This window comes from Haemaphysalis longicornis, unplaced genomic scaffold (genome assembly GCF_048455015.1).
Source record: "Haemaphysalis longicornis isolate Haplotype H1 unplaced genomic scaffold, Haemaphysalis longicornis Haplotype H1 scaffold_9, whole genome shotgun sequence".
Classification (NCBI taxonomy): domain Eukaryota; kingdom Metazoa; phylum Arthropoda; class Arachnida; order Ixodida; family Ixodidae; genus Haemaphysalis; species Haemaphysalis longicornis.
Window position 1 is genome coordinate 130,012,816 of NW_027526460.1, and position 14,684 is coordinate 130,027,499.

At 45.6% G+C, this 14,684-nt stretch overlaps 1 protein-coding gene across 1 annotated transcript in view; it reads left to right on the forward strand.

Annotated features, from left to right (window-relative positions):
- Mitf (transcription factor Mitf) overlaps window positions 1-14,684 on the forward strand; it is a 143,810-nt gene that overhangs the window by 115,718 nt on the left and 13,408 nt on the right. The window contains exons 5-6 of the mRNA XM_077685539.1: window positions 8,952-9,027; window positions 12,936-13,101. Coding sequence (XP_077541665.1) covers window positions 8,952-9,027; window positions 12,936-13,101 — 242 coding nt within the window. The remainder of the gene's footprint in view (window positions 1-8,951; window positions 9,028-12,935; window positions 13,102-14,684) is intronic.

Sequence of the window (14,684 nt, forward strand, 5' to 3'; positions counted from 1 at the left end):
CACCGAACGTCATCCCGAGTAGGCCAGGACTTGTTCTTTGCGACTGAAGGGATTGCAAAACAGTAAAGAGCTGTCTGGACATATTCATTGGCTTCGAATTGTGTTATACTGAAAATTGGCATGTATACTATTTATTGCGTTAGTTAGCAAGTATATGAAGTTTTCAACACCGTAATCATGTCAGAACTTTTCGGGTTGAGATTGAGTTCGTTACGATATCGATGGTTGGATAGAAATTAGGTGCACAAAAGCCGCCTTCGAGTACTGTGGACAACGTTATCTGCGACGTAGCACAGATCTTATCGCATTGAATATTCACACGAACTTTGTGAGCCTCGCAAACATCCCCAAACCTCCTAGGACGTTTAGGACGGTGCAGAAAATGAATGCGTTGGGCACAGAAAAAAGCAAAAACAAAAAAAAAACGTTCATCTAACAACAACGAAAGAAAGAGAAAACACCCGTTTTATTTCCTGCTGTGCGACCCGCTGCTTGATGCGTAGCATTAGACTCTTGAGTCTTCATAAGAGCATCTCAGAAATAGTTAAGGGAAGCCTACGCATTTTGATTACTTATCGAGGAGCTCTGAGCGCTGAAACTCGCAAATACGCTAGATAGGACGAGGGCGAGTTACGTCTGAGCGATGCTCTCTGAAAGTCGTTCTCTCTCTCCTCGTGTGTTGTAAAATTGTGCGGGACAAAGCTTGAAATTATTCAGAGCCGTCAGAATCTGATTAAAAACACGCTTTTTAAAGCACCAAAGCATCAAAGCGGGCGATTTCTAGCAAAGGCACTGCTGCCAGTCAGAACCGGACGACCGCGGCGCGGGTGTAGCAGCGCGGCGAATGTAGCAGACGACAGCGGAGCGGGTCCCTAAGCTGACGTCAGATCCAGGGGGCGCCACTCAAACATCTCACCGCCAATATAAACCGCTGGGCTTTCGAAGCCTCTGGGTTACGCCGCGACGACGGAACGCCGTGTGGTTCTACTTGGGTCCAGCGAGCGAGCTACGACGACGAGGCGAGCCCCTAAAGTGCTCTGCACTGAAAATGTGCTCCGAACGCAAGCGGTCTTCGGTGCTTAATTTGGCCTTTCGAGCGGGAATCGTGTTGATGAATCGGTGACTACAGATTCGTTCGTTAAAACAGTTCAGCGAGATATTGTGACGGGTGGCATAGCCTGTTGTACTGCAGGCAGTAAGTAGCCTGTGAACCCCGCTTTCTCGCTAACGCGGTCGACGGCAGCGGCGGCGGAATTCTCAGTATGGTTCAAGGGCGTCAATTTTTATCGGCAGAAGCGCACGCAGGGTGATGCGGCACTTCCGGTTTCCGCTTCTTTGCGAACTTGGAGTAGTTCCTCTCTGGGGGTCTCTGAAAACGGGCACTTCTGAAGCGGGACTCGGAATTCCGCCCCTTGTTGGTAAATGCTTAAACCAGTGCATGTTTGTGCAACGGCACTTAGCAAAAGCAGTGTCACCACCGCTGGATGGGAGCGCACGCAAGGACGTCAGTGCGCCTTTCATCCAGCGGCCGTGGCAGTGTGACCGTACCATGCCTGCTGCGTGCGCATTCAATTTTTTCGGGTTAGCTTTTGTGGGAAGGTGCATCGTGTCGAGAGTACCAAATTGAACCTCGACACCGGCTGTAAGGCACCAGTCATACGCAGCCCAAAAGCAGTAGTGACAGCGGTGATGGGCTGTCAGTGGGACGTTTCCGATTTCGCGCCCGCTTTCAAATGGCTCGCATTTACATTTAGCTACATTGGATAAACCTGCCCGCTCACGTTATGCGCCAGAACTGGGGTTGCCAGTCCGTCCTCTGTTTTCGCAGTTTCGTCATTTAGGCGTAACTTCGAAACTGAAAATGAAAAAGTCTGCATTTATCCGCGATTTTGTGTGCGTGAGTGCGTGCCTGGAGTATGTCTAACGAAATTTGGGCGTCGTACGGTGTGCGCGTAAAGAAGTATTTTCGGCTCGCCTTAGGTTCGGCTGTGCCGCACCACGGTGGAACGTACGTACGTGACGCTTGAGTCATAGCTATCGCCTGCTCCGCGGTTTTAAGGTACCCTCACCGCCCAATTTAGAGCCCGGAAGTTAACAGAGCAGTAACGCACGGATTACGGTTTGCTCTCGCGCAAATTGGCTCCATCTTGTGTGCAGGAGTAGCTCGAGAGAGGTGCGGACGCGCGCGCTTATCTGCAACAAGAGCAAAGGTCCCGCTGGTGTGTGGTGCCGGTGGCCTCTCTGATCGTGGCGGTGATAGTGTTGATAGGCTTGGGCAGATAAGGAGCTCTTTTCACCAGAGCTAGGAGGGGGGGGGGGGGGGGGATAGTGGAGAGAGTAGCCAATCAATTTAACATTTTCTGCAATCGTTTTACACCGGAAGGGACTGTCGTTTCCTGGCAAGATTATCTCGGCTGTTCTTTTCTGCCTTAGTCAATTATTGGTGCCCTATAGGCGGGAGCTCCGGCAATCAGTCGACTGATACCAGTGTTGAGGGATTATTTTGGTTTGGTTTTCTTTTACTTTTTTTGCCCTGCGGAAGCCCTTTTCCTATTGTATTAAATGAGGTTCCGCACTGAAAGCAGCTTTTCCCAGTTATCTCAGATATCTTAATTCTCCCAATTATCGTCTCCGGACGATGTTTGCCGGGCGAGCGAAGCGCCAGCCGCGGCAGACCCGCGCAACTCTGGGTCGGTCCCGGCGCGTCGACCGGCTACAGCGCCTGTGAACGCACCCTCGTAAAAACGTGTGTCATAACGTGATTTGCGTGCATATGAACTAAATACGGCAATGAAGTCATGAAATGTTGTAGTAGTGGCAAGCCCCCAAAGAAAACTGGGCGCTGATAAAATTCTGCTGCTTTGCTGCTGAGCCGTAAGTTGACACGATTAAAAAGCCTGTGTTCACAGCTTTGCATTCTGCCGCAGATTCTTCTTCTGCTCTTTTTTTTTTTTCTGCAGATGCGAAGCCGTGCTTACTGCATCTTGAAAAACTTGCACTAATCAAGCGGATTACATGATGCTGTGATGTACGAGCAGCTTGTTGCAGGCTGGTTAAAAAGCTGGTTAGCAGACGGTAAATACACATGGGTTCGCATTAAATTTGTTAACAACGAGGGCAGCAAAACACATAGCGTAGTTTATCACCCTGCGGTTCTGCTCTTCGTCATCTAATATTTCATGTGCTTACATCGCCGTCATAAATACCTATCCACATATGGGGCGGACGATATGCCGTTAGGGATAGGGACAGACAACCGATTTTTGTCGAGTATATATTCTCTATCCCAAATGAAAGGGCATCACTTAAAGCACCTTAATGAGAAGCGGTTTTGCTGATAATACCCTAGAACTTTTTAAATCGGAATTTTTAGATCTACGAGCCATATGTGTCTTCCCAAAAATAATGCTGGCAACCATGACATACAGTAGCACGGCAACATACTTTTGTCTGTATGCGAAATGAAAAGCGATATTTAAAAACTTGTTCCGAGCTAAAAAAACTGAATCGCGGGCTTTCTTATTCCTTTATGTGTTTTTTAATTCACTAGTCTATTTTGCACGAAGGCGCCATCTGTTGGGATGCACGATACGTAGAATTTGGCTTCACGTTGTGGAAGTCAGAATTCGATTCTCCCCAGGCGCGTCCTTTTTTTTTTTTTTTTAAGGTGCCGTTGGCGTATTTGGAAACTGAAATAGAATATTTTAGCAGAGCAAATGCCCCTGAGTCAGGCAGAATCGTCAAAGCTGCTTCACTGGGTCTGTTTACTGAGCGCTGCCATTGATTCTGGGCATGGAGGCTGAGTTAGCCACACTGAGAGCCACCCAGCGACGGCGGGCGGCGTGTCTTAAAAATTTTCAAAGTAATGTTTAAAAGTACATATACAATTTAAACTTATACAAATACTTGTGTTAAAAGGTTTTCAGTAAGGGAATAAACGTTTCAGCAGTTACAGTAGCTGCTAGGTTTGCAGATCACGTGACAGGGACACATATTATAGTGTCAAGTTTCGATGCTACGAACCCGCCACCATTCCGATTTCAGAAAGTTTGCTGCGAAATTAAAATTATTTCCACCAATTTGTTTATAAATTGCTTATGGTTACCGGGTTATATAAAACGCTGGCTTTCATATGAGCTAGAGAACATATACGCGACAAAAATCGGTTGTCTGTCCCTTTGGCGGTCCGAAATGTTTCGTCGGCTTTTGGATAGCGTAAAATCATCGTCTCTTCTTGCAAAAAAAACTATGAAATGGTTGTCTAATCAACTGAAAAGCTAATAAAAATACATCCAGCAATAAAAGTTGGAAATATATGAATGCAGGGCGAAATTTTCGTCTTTGAGGAGGGGGAGGAGGAAAAATTTTATTCCATACGTTAGGATTGCAGTTACTTCGGACCAGTGAAGATTGTCCTCAGCGAACTAAATTTCTTTTTTGTCCGTGCTTTTTCGGCAAATTGTTTGACGGTAATAACAGCGCTGATATTTCTTTATTAACAGAGGTCTCGCGCCGGACCCGTTAGAGTAGCGAGAAAAAAAGAGCACCCAATATGAATATTCTGTAATTAATTATTCTGATATGCCTATATTAAATTATCTGCTTACCCCTTCCGCAACCTCCTCCCCGCACAATGGAGTTTCTTTCATAGCCTTCTCATGAAGAGTTTGTTTTTTCGGGGCGTGTTTTTATACAGCTTGCGCACTGGGCTACACCTGGAAGCCCAGAAAGTTTCTTGTTGGAGGGTGCAACATAGGCCAAAAGCTACCCATTTTCTCGTACCCATAAGGCTAGAAAGGGGGATATTATCTGTCTTGCATTGCTCCAGCGTAACCGAACGACGATACATAAAAAGCAGATGATACGTTGAGCCTGATAAACCTTGTAATATTTTGTTGATGTTATAATAGAAGTCATACATTCAAAATCAGCATTGGATTTCCATCCATGCCTCGAGACTTCGTATTCCATCGCAAGTTCCACTTGTTTGCGTATAGCGCTTCCGCTATACGCAAACAAAGGCAAATTCCGTGCTGTTACGTGTATGGAGCATCACATTCGAATAACGACAATGTGGTTTAGTTCTCAGTTCCGCAGTCCCAAGTGAACTCACACGGATGGAGTACCCCGCGCGGAAACATCGCACAACGTGATATATTTGCAAACAAAATCTCCTCTTTTGTGGAGTTTAAAAGTATAAATTACGTTTTCTCTTGAAGTAAAACATGCAAATCTTGAGGAAGTTGTGCCCGCAGGCAGGTAGGCTGCACAAGCGTTTCTCTTCTGGGCGTCGTGCCCATATGGCCTTTATTTGCCTTCCCACACCTGAGTTCAGCCAATTAAATCACTCTTTATTCACCTGCACTGTGTGGCACAATTACTGCGCAATCGCACACTTCATTTTAAACCCAAAAGGGGCGACTACTAGGCTTCATTCGCGCTGCAAAAAACAGGAGCGTGCCTTAGCCACAAGCGTGCTGCTTTGAGGGATCGACCCAGTGTTGCACATGTCTGGCGGTGGTGGTGCTGGATGTCGTGGGCTCCTCGTCGCTCTGTGGGCACTGTCCGGTGCCTATCTCAGACATGTCTATGATCCCCCACTCCCCATTACAAATAAAAAATTTTCCACTTACCTAGTTGTTGGTCATTGTCCATTATGCTCAACTTTTAGAGTACTGCGAATTTGCAGTTTGGTGGGGATGCTAGTGGGCATGCTGTTTGCCACTTGTTAATCACGTGGATGGAATTATATTAGTCTGGAGCCATCCAACATTCTACATGTCGTTCAAAGGCTCAATTCCCTGCGGGGTTTTAGCAGTTGAAGGAGTACTGGCACCAAATTCAGAAACTTGAAAAAAAAAATGACATGATTGGCTTTTCAGTAGTTTATAAAGGTGCCTTCCAGCCATTTTTGTAGCCAGCCATGCCGGGAAACGCATTGAAAATCAATTTTAAGGGGGGACACTGCCCTTAGAAAAAATTTTTAATTTGTAAGTAAACTCTGTGAAACTTGTCAGTTTTGCTGCTTTTTCCCCACTGATTTCAAATATGGCGTTATTTTTTTAGTTCGTCAATTAGTTCCCGAGATAAATAGAGGCAATTAACCATTTTTGGAGGAACAGTAGACAAAACTGCGGTGGTAATAAAACTAATGTTTACATTTTCCAACACTATGAACCCTGGTGAGTGCAATAAGAGAATCAGTTTTTTGATGCATCGCTTAGAACTGATTTTACAGCTCATTAAACCTTGGTGGCACCAGTGGCAAGGAACCATTTTGAGTGCCCATTTCAAACACTGACGTTTAATGAGCTGTAAAATCAGTTCCAGGCAATGCATCAAAAAACTTATTCTCTTTTTGAACTCACCTTGGTTGATAGTATTGGAAAATATAAAGATTTACAGTTTTATTACCAACGCAGTTTTGTCTATTGTTCCTCCAAGAATGGTACCTCTATTTATCTCGGGAACTAATTGACGAATTTCCCCACTGATTTCCAATATGGCATTTTTTTTTAGTTCGTCAATTAGTTCCCAAGATAAATAGAGGTAATTAACCATTCTTACAGTTTACTTAAAAATGAAAAAAAAAAAATAGTTTTAAGAGCCATGTCCCCCCTTATTTTAACTGTCCCGGCCGCTAGCTACGTCGGGTTGCCAGCACCAGCGAAATCTCCGTCAGTGTGACGAAAGACATGCCCTTTCTCGAAGTGGAAACACTCTTCTGCACTCCTGCTACCGCAGACAATGCGAAAAGCGCGCATGTGACGGCGCGGGGTTTTGATTGACGTCGCAACTTGCAGTTTTGCAGCCCAAATATCGTGCGACGTAATAACGTCCGGCATTGCCCAAAACTGCCTCTGTGCTGCCAGCGACTGAAACCGAAACTGGTCGAAATAAATGCGGCGTCACTGTAACTATGCTGACTGCTGATTGTTTTTTGCTTGACTTTCATAATTAGTTGGCAAAGAGGCATTGTTTGCAGCATAAAAATGAGGAAGCTAAAATTTGGTGCCAGTATTCGTTTAAGGTGGAACTGTATGTAGCTTGAGAAATACTTTGTGCCATAGGTGTTGACATGCACTGATTGGTGTTGCTCAGTTGCTGTGGGTGGAATAATGGAATAAGCAGACTTTTTGAGTGTAAAAGAAAAAAAAACATTGCACGAAATTTGGAAATGGGAACACAGGAAGTGAGGAGTCATTCAATCACACTGTGTCTGAGGTAAAAAAAAAAAAAACGTAGCAGTTGGCGGTATCTCACTTTTTCTCTTTGCCTAGTTGGGTTTGCGGATGCAGCTGCACACATCCTGGTAAGCAGGGCACAGATGTTGATACACGGCTCTAGAGTCCACCAGGGCAGCTGCCAGCAGCTTCTGGAGGGGGACGTGAACTGAGCCGTCCTCGACTGTAAATTTTAAAGGGTCACGAACACTTGTTTCAGATATTGCACACGTGTGCGCAATGGGGGAGAATTTGCAAAGTCGCTGAAGTCGTCACTCTTTAGATTGACATCGTCACTCTTTAGATTGAGATATTTGGAGTTCAACTCTTGAATTGGTCAAAGCTGGAGCCCAGTTTGCACCGGCAGTATCGGTGGGAGAACTTTGACGTGCAACCCAGTGCTTTGCCCACTCCACAACATGGGATGCTGGGGAGGAGCAATTCGCGTGTCCGTAGAAAGCTGTGGAGGCATTTTTTGTTGTTGTTGTTGTTGTTGTGCTACGGAACTTATAACCACTCACCAGTGCTGTTCTTGCAAATGGCAGGAATGCTGCATCTGTAGTGGTGTTCTGAGCGGGCTTTAGGATCCACGCTGAGGCCCAGCTTGTGTCGTTTACAACAGCATTTGTGTCTTTCTTGCTGGATGCATTTGGGGAAACGGGTGTTCAGTATCACAGTAATACCTCTGCCATGCGTACACAAAAAATGACATCAAGTGCTTTTTGGCTTAAGTTTTAATGACATTAGTTCACTGCTACACGCAAAAATTTAATGCCATTCGCTATAATGTCATTTCTGGTTTAAGGAGTTCTGCACAACTAATTCGCCTTCATGAACTCCTTAAATCTGCCTACTCTGGAGCGCGATGAGCACCAAATGAAACCAACAAAACTCTCAGCACCAGAGCGTTGACGCAGAAACATAGGTGAACTTCGAAATAAGATGATTTTTTGTTCCCTCTTTGTGGCAAAGTTCTGAAGAAAATGTGGTGTGAGGCATATAAGGGCATATGCTTTTGCGGTGCGCGCTGAATTGTTTTTATAAACTGGCGGAGTTCACAAAACAGCGGCAAAAGGCAAAACATCATGTTACTCGTATTGAATATTTTGGATTTGGCTACCGCTGACAAACGACGGCTGCTGCTGAAGCCACTTTTAGAAACGGCTCGCACCATTTTTAAGAAAACACTATTTCTCTTAATGTTTCCTTTCACAAAAAAACATATTGTTGTAAGACGTTTTTCTCTACATTAAAAACTTCTAAAATATGAGTGAAATTTCTCGTTCTGATCATTATTACCATCATGTCTAACACATTCAATGCCTTTGCGTTTTCGCGCGTAGCATGGCCCGCCCAATTAACGTCATTCGGTATCTTAAGGCCTTAAACACTTAATGTCATTTTTCGTGTACGTGTGGAACAGTATAAGAGATGATCATGGGCACTCTTTGGGTCGAGCAAAAGCAGCCTGAACACGCTCAAAATGAAAGAAATCGCACCATTTCTCTACAGTATTGAAGCCGCACAGTTGATGTGTTGTTTGAAGGCCATTTTCAAAGCCGGCGTTTCTTTGTACGACCTCGTAATCAGTCTCCTTTGCAGCATTGCCTCTGTGTTTGAATGTGGTGCCCTTGTACGGCTGTCCCAGATTGCAGGCAGATGACTGTGTTTAAGTATTGCGGTTGTGCTTGACAATGGCTTGCCCTGGCTTTCCCCTGTCTGGTGCAGTTGAGAGGCGGCGGAGGTTCAACATCAACGACCGCATCAAGGAGCTGGGCACCCTGCTCCCACGGACGAATGACAGGTACATTATAGATCCCCAGGTGGTCAAGATTAATCCGGAGCCCTCCACTACGGCGCACCTCATTGCCTGCGTTGCGTCGGCGCGTTAAACCTTACAATCAATCAGTCAATCAAATGACAGGTGGGCGTGCATGTCATTAGGGGGGGTCGGATTCTCGCCATTTGTCATCTGACAGTTGTTGGTTGTAGGCGGTGGGATCACTTTGGGACTGCATAAACGCAGTAGAGCCACAAATAATGAAGTTGGGCGCTTATTACGTCGAATCAAAATGCAGTACTAGTAACCAGAAACTACTCGTTGCAACCAACGAGTGTTCTTAGAGCGCTGCTGCAAAGGGGATGCAGTGCACTTAATCTCAAATGATACGATTGTAGTGTTTAGCTTGTGCCTGCTTTACCACTCGTTTTGCCGGTCCCGAGTGGAGTCAACAAGGCAGGTCTCTTTGCCATAAAAACTAGTTCTTTAAATTGGTTTCTTCATGAGAGTGGTAAGCGACATTTTAGTAGGCTTTGAATCTCACTTATGTGACGATCAAGAACCCAAGGTGGTGAAAGTTCAATCCAAGGGCCTGCTCAACATTAGGGCACGCTTTTGATTGTCGCCATACTGTGACAATCTGAGGGGTTTGAATCACCGTGCGGCTGGTGATGGAGCGACAGAGACAGTGGGCACTGGGTGATCCCGAGACTGAGTTGTTTTGCAGGAAATGAAGGCGGTGGTTTATGCCTCTTGTTGCAACCTGTCCTTCCTTCCCTTGTAACCTTGCTGGATCCACTTCTGCTTGTGGGTGAGGAAATCTGACCCTATTAGGCAGCTGCAATCATCCAGTCGGAACTGGCGCATCACCGTCACTTGGGGAACTAGAAGATTAACAGAACAGGTCAGCTAACTGGGCTCCACGGCTCTCCATGTAAACGAGCACCAAAGTTCAATAAAATACGGTTGCTTGATCAAAACCATTAGATCACAGTTTTGTACTGTCAGTGGTTAAAAATGGATAGTTTGGGCATGTGGTTGCCTTTATTGTTATGCACTGACGCAAGGCCATGCTGTGGCGCCACCGAGTTTTGGTGATTAAACGAAGCAGTCGGTCACTGTTGACACACTTGCTGTTCTGGCTCAGTGGTTGCATCTCTCATCTCTTTTCATTATTCCACGCCTACAGGGGATGATGATTGTGCGTGTTACAGGGACAAAAACAAGGTGGCCTGTATTGGTGGATTGCAGTGCTAAGTATGAATATACCACTCGCAGCAGTTGCTTATTAACCCAGAAAATGACAGAAGCGTTAAAATGACAGGTACTGCTGCCCCACACTTTCCTACATTACAGCTTGTGGCTGGTGGTAATATTGATTTTAGTTTTGGTTTCGGCCAGATGTTTTGAATTTTTTTTTGCAAATAGTCAGGAGATTTGTGCAAGTGAAGACAAGTTATTGCCCTTTGTTGATGCCTGTGTCTGTTTATGTGTAATAAGTTGCTACAAAAGTCTCTGATTACTGCCATGATCGACTGACCGACTGTGACCTGGCCTGTCATGGGCCGCTATGCTGGGGAATTGTGTGTGCGTTTTTTACTCCTCCTCCTACTGGACAGCACTGTCACCACCTATTAAATCACTTTGAAACTGAGTGTGAGGAATGCACATCACGTTGTGATGTGTGATATGCGGTTTTGCGCCACATTAAAGTGGTAGAAAGACAGAGAGAAAGGCCATCTTTCTTTCTTTATTTATAAACAAACTGTCATTTACCGCAGTTTCGGCTCTTGTCCAACAGCAGCGTGCCATCTTTTAGTTGAAACAGAGACTTGTCCAGAATTCAGTGTCCCCGTAAATGTTACTCGCTGCCAGAAAACTGGCATGTCTAGGTCAGGTGCAGTATGCCGCAGAATGGACTCAATTTACGGTGCAGTAATTTATTTAATTAGCATCTGCCATGATTGATTCATGAATGAACCGACTGAGAAATCTTAAAACAGCTGGACTTTTCTTTTTCTCTCAATTCGGAGAGCAACTGTCTGGGACAGCTCAAAGGCAGCAGCACTATCGCCAAAGATGAAAAGAGCCTGGCTATTCTGTGATCTATTGTTGTGTCAGAGGCAACCATTCATCTCAGGGGTACAGACGGTAGAACTTGATTTATTAGCTGTTCTGTGGTGGAAAAAACCTACTGTGTCCGTCATGTACATGTCCAGGCTGCCGGTTGAAGCCACCTGAGTATAGTTCCGTGATATGTGTATGTGTTACAACCAGAAATTTGTTTTCTATGAATTTATGTTCTTCCACTTCACACTGTTCCTATTACACTCCTCACATGATCTAGTTTATGCATAATTGATCTTTTCTTGCATAGAAGCAACTTCAAATAGAAGCGGAGCAAATGAGCCACCCACCATCTATCGTCAGGGTAGCAATGCCTCATCCTTGCACAATTTCTCGGAACGTTAAACTCTTGCACATTTAATGTTCAGCCGGGTTAAACAAAAATGAACTTGGTGCACAGTTATGCTGGTTGCATGCAGTTGACTTGACTTTACAGAGAAGCAGCTAGTATCTAACTACCTACCATTTTTACCTTTTGTAGAAATCGCTGCAGCAGGCGCGAAAATGCACTGCCAAATCTCGCCACCGACCTCTTGGTTGGCACGCTGCAGCCAGAGGGCTCTCTACGTCGATGATGGCACAACGTGTAGGAAAAATACAGAAGCCATTCAAACGGTTTAAAGGAGTACTGACACCAATTTTTGGTGTTAATATTGTTGCACAGTTCGCTTCCTTTGCTCAACAGAATACCCTGGCTGAAATATGAGTGGCCTGCGACGGGAAGAACATACTTCAATTGGATCTCATTTGTCGTGCCGATAGAACAGCACGTGGAGCGGCACTCAGCAAATGGACATCAGCGTGACATCACTCCAGGAGAGGAAAAAGAAGTGACGCGACAGCGCTGGTCAAAAACTCGTGACCTCACTTCAATCACGGCCCCTCAAACGGCGAGTGGGTGCCGGCGCATTCACAAACGGGGGCACGTAGCCAGAGCTACAGGCATAACCGCTGCCCAGAAAGGCACTGTTGCCAAAATAAAGTTCCACCCATGGCAAAGGAAGCGATAATATAGCCCGGAATCACAATAGAAATTGCCATCAAGACTTTTATTGAAAGCAGTCATCGAATTTCTGCCGCAATGGTAGGCCTAGCACCTTCAGGCAGCTCAGCCGTTCAGCTCCGGCGGCGGCGCGGTTGAAACAATGCCCCCACCGGCCCCCGCAGTGTTTTGACGTCCGCAGAAAGTGTGAGGTCATGCCGGGATTCTGTCATATGCACCTTTCGGGATGAAAGCGGGGGAAATTTTAACGAACGGTTTTCAGGCTGTTGAATGTAATTAATTATCGTGTGCTGAAGTATTTAAAGTGGTGTTTCGGGTTTGCCAGACCATTAAGCATCGATAAAAGCAATAAAAGTGAACATAAAATTTTCGTGTCAGTACTCCTTTAAGGCAGATAGCGAGGTGTCCCAAGCAGAAAGATTGCAGAGCCCTTCCACAATGCGAGGAGGAAGTAAGGCGTTTCAGGCATTCGTCTGGCTGTTAATGCTTTTCCATTTGCAACCCACGAAGTGCTGGGACCTTTTGAATTGGAGAGAATCTAACTGTCCTTCGGTTCGTCTCTGGACCGCTTGCGGAAGTTCTGAAGTTCGTCATAGAGACTGTACTGAATTACACCGTTAAATTAGCTCAGATGCACATTGCACCTGGCGTGCCAGTAATTGCAAAGCAACTGGTATTTCACGTTACATTTGTTTGTCCAAGGTGGCCATGGGTGTACGCAGGAGACGGGACTAACACCGACCGAGCCTTTGTTTAGGGGATGCGTGCGTTGAGCATTGTGGCCTCTGCCTGTTTGATGCAGGCACTACGAGCTGGTGCGGGACATCCGCCAGAACAAGGGGACGATCCTGAAGGCGACAGTGGACTACGTGCGCACCCTGAAGAAGGAGAACGACCGCATCCCCCTGGTGGAGGAGAAGCAGCGCACGCTCGAGCAGCATAACCGGCAGCTGCTGCTAAGGATACAGGTCTGCTCTCTCTCCTTCCTTCCCCCACCTGCCCCCATTTACGGAACAGTTCCCTAGGCAGTGGCCCATCGAAGGGACCAACCATGGGGAAGGGACTGCTGGACTGGCTGCAAGCTCCCTCAGTTATAGGAGTCTGATGAGAACTTCTAAGGCAGCTTTGGCTTGTTTCAACTGTACGAATGGCTGCGGAGGCGCAGTAATGAAGTGTTGGAGGCGTAGTAATGAAGTGTTGCATTGGTCCGCATTTAGGGGTGTGCGAATACTCGAATATTTGAATTTGAATTGAATAGTACCTCTGCGAATGATTGAAGTCGAGTGCATTTTCCGAATGTGCCCGGCTCTGTGAAAGTGAGATATCGGCCCACACTAACACACTGCTGGTACACCACCATCTGCTCGGAAAGTTTCATCCAAATTGCGCTTTCGATGAGCGCACGCCATAAATTTTATCCTGCTGCCCGGAGTAATTTGCGATTGCGTTGATCAGATCTTCCCGTTGTGCCGTCGCCTTCGACTGTGGCTGGATGTTAAATGTTAGGGCAGCTTCCGGTAAAGCAATCATCGCTGCTTTCTTGTTTTTGACGGCGCCTCGTTAATATAAAATCAAAAAAGGTTCTGGCTTTTTTTTTCACGCAGTTGGTGCATATTTATTGCATGATTTTTCTTTTGTTTGTTTTTTTCGACCACAGGTGTTAGCGCAGCACAGGCTCATGTATGGCAACTGTAGTGTGAGCTTTTCTGCCGCAATGCTGCTTCATGCTTCACGCTCCCAATGTGATTCCAAAGAAGTGCCTCATCGTGGTCCATGATTTGTGCCGTGTTTTCGTGTCTGTTCAAGCCTGCAAAGTGCTCACTTCGGAGTTGCGAGGTGCTGTATAGTCGTTGCCTTTGACTGCAGTACAGCAACTCTAGTGCAAGTTCCTTTTTTTTCTTCTTCTTCTTTTCTTTTAAATGTGTATTGTGCCGCTCGATTCCTGTAGTACCGCTGGTACCACCTCATAGTGGTTTGGCGACTGGACTGCTGTGAATGAGTTGAAAAGTGCGTTCATCGGGTCGAGAAAGAACGTCATTACTTCTGAACATGCGAAGTAGCTTCTGTTTTTGCACAACAACCTTGAAAAAATCGCAACATCTAAAAAAAATTGATATTCGGTATTTGATTTGACATTCAGCTTTCTTTTTTTCCGATACTCGATTCGGAAACACCTTTATTCATGTGATTCGAATCATTGGCTGTATACTTCAAACGGTTGTGGGAGTATTTTGAGAATTGCTAAAGCAGTTACGACTTGTTTTAGTGCATCTCAATTGATTTAGGCTGACCAGTATTTAATCAGTTATGATCCAACTAGCTCAGATCCTGCCTATTCTAATGCATCTCAGTCATGCTTGGAGTCTCGGGCTTACGAGTGGCTGTGGAGGTACTGTATTAAGTTTCCCACTGGTTTATGGGCATACTATATGTGGGGTGTAAAGTCAAACAAAGTTGGCATGATTTTTATTTTTTACATTTCCGGTTTCTATGTAGCGTTGATTCTGTGCATGTTCTATTAGTGTCATAATCCGTACTTCTCACTTTGTTG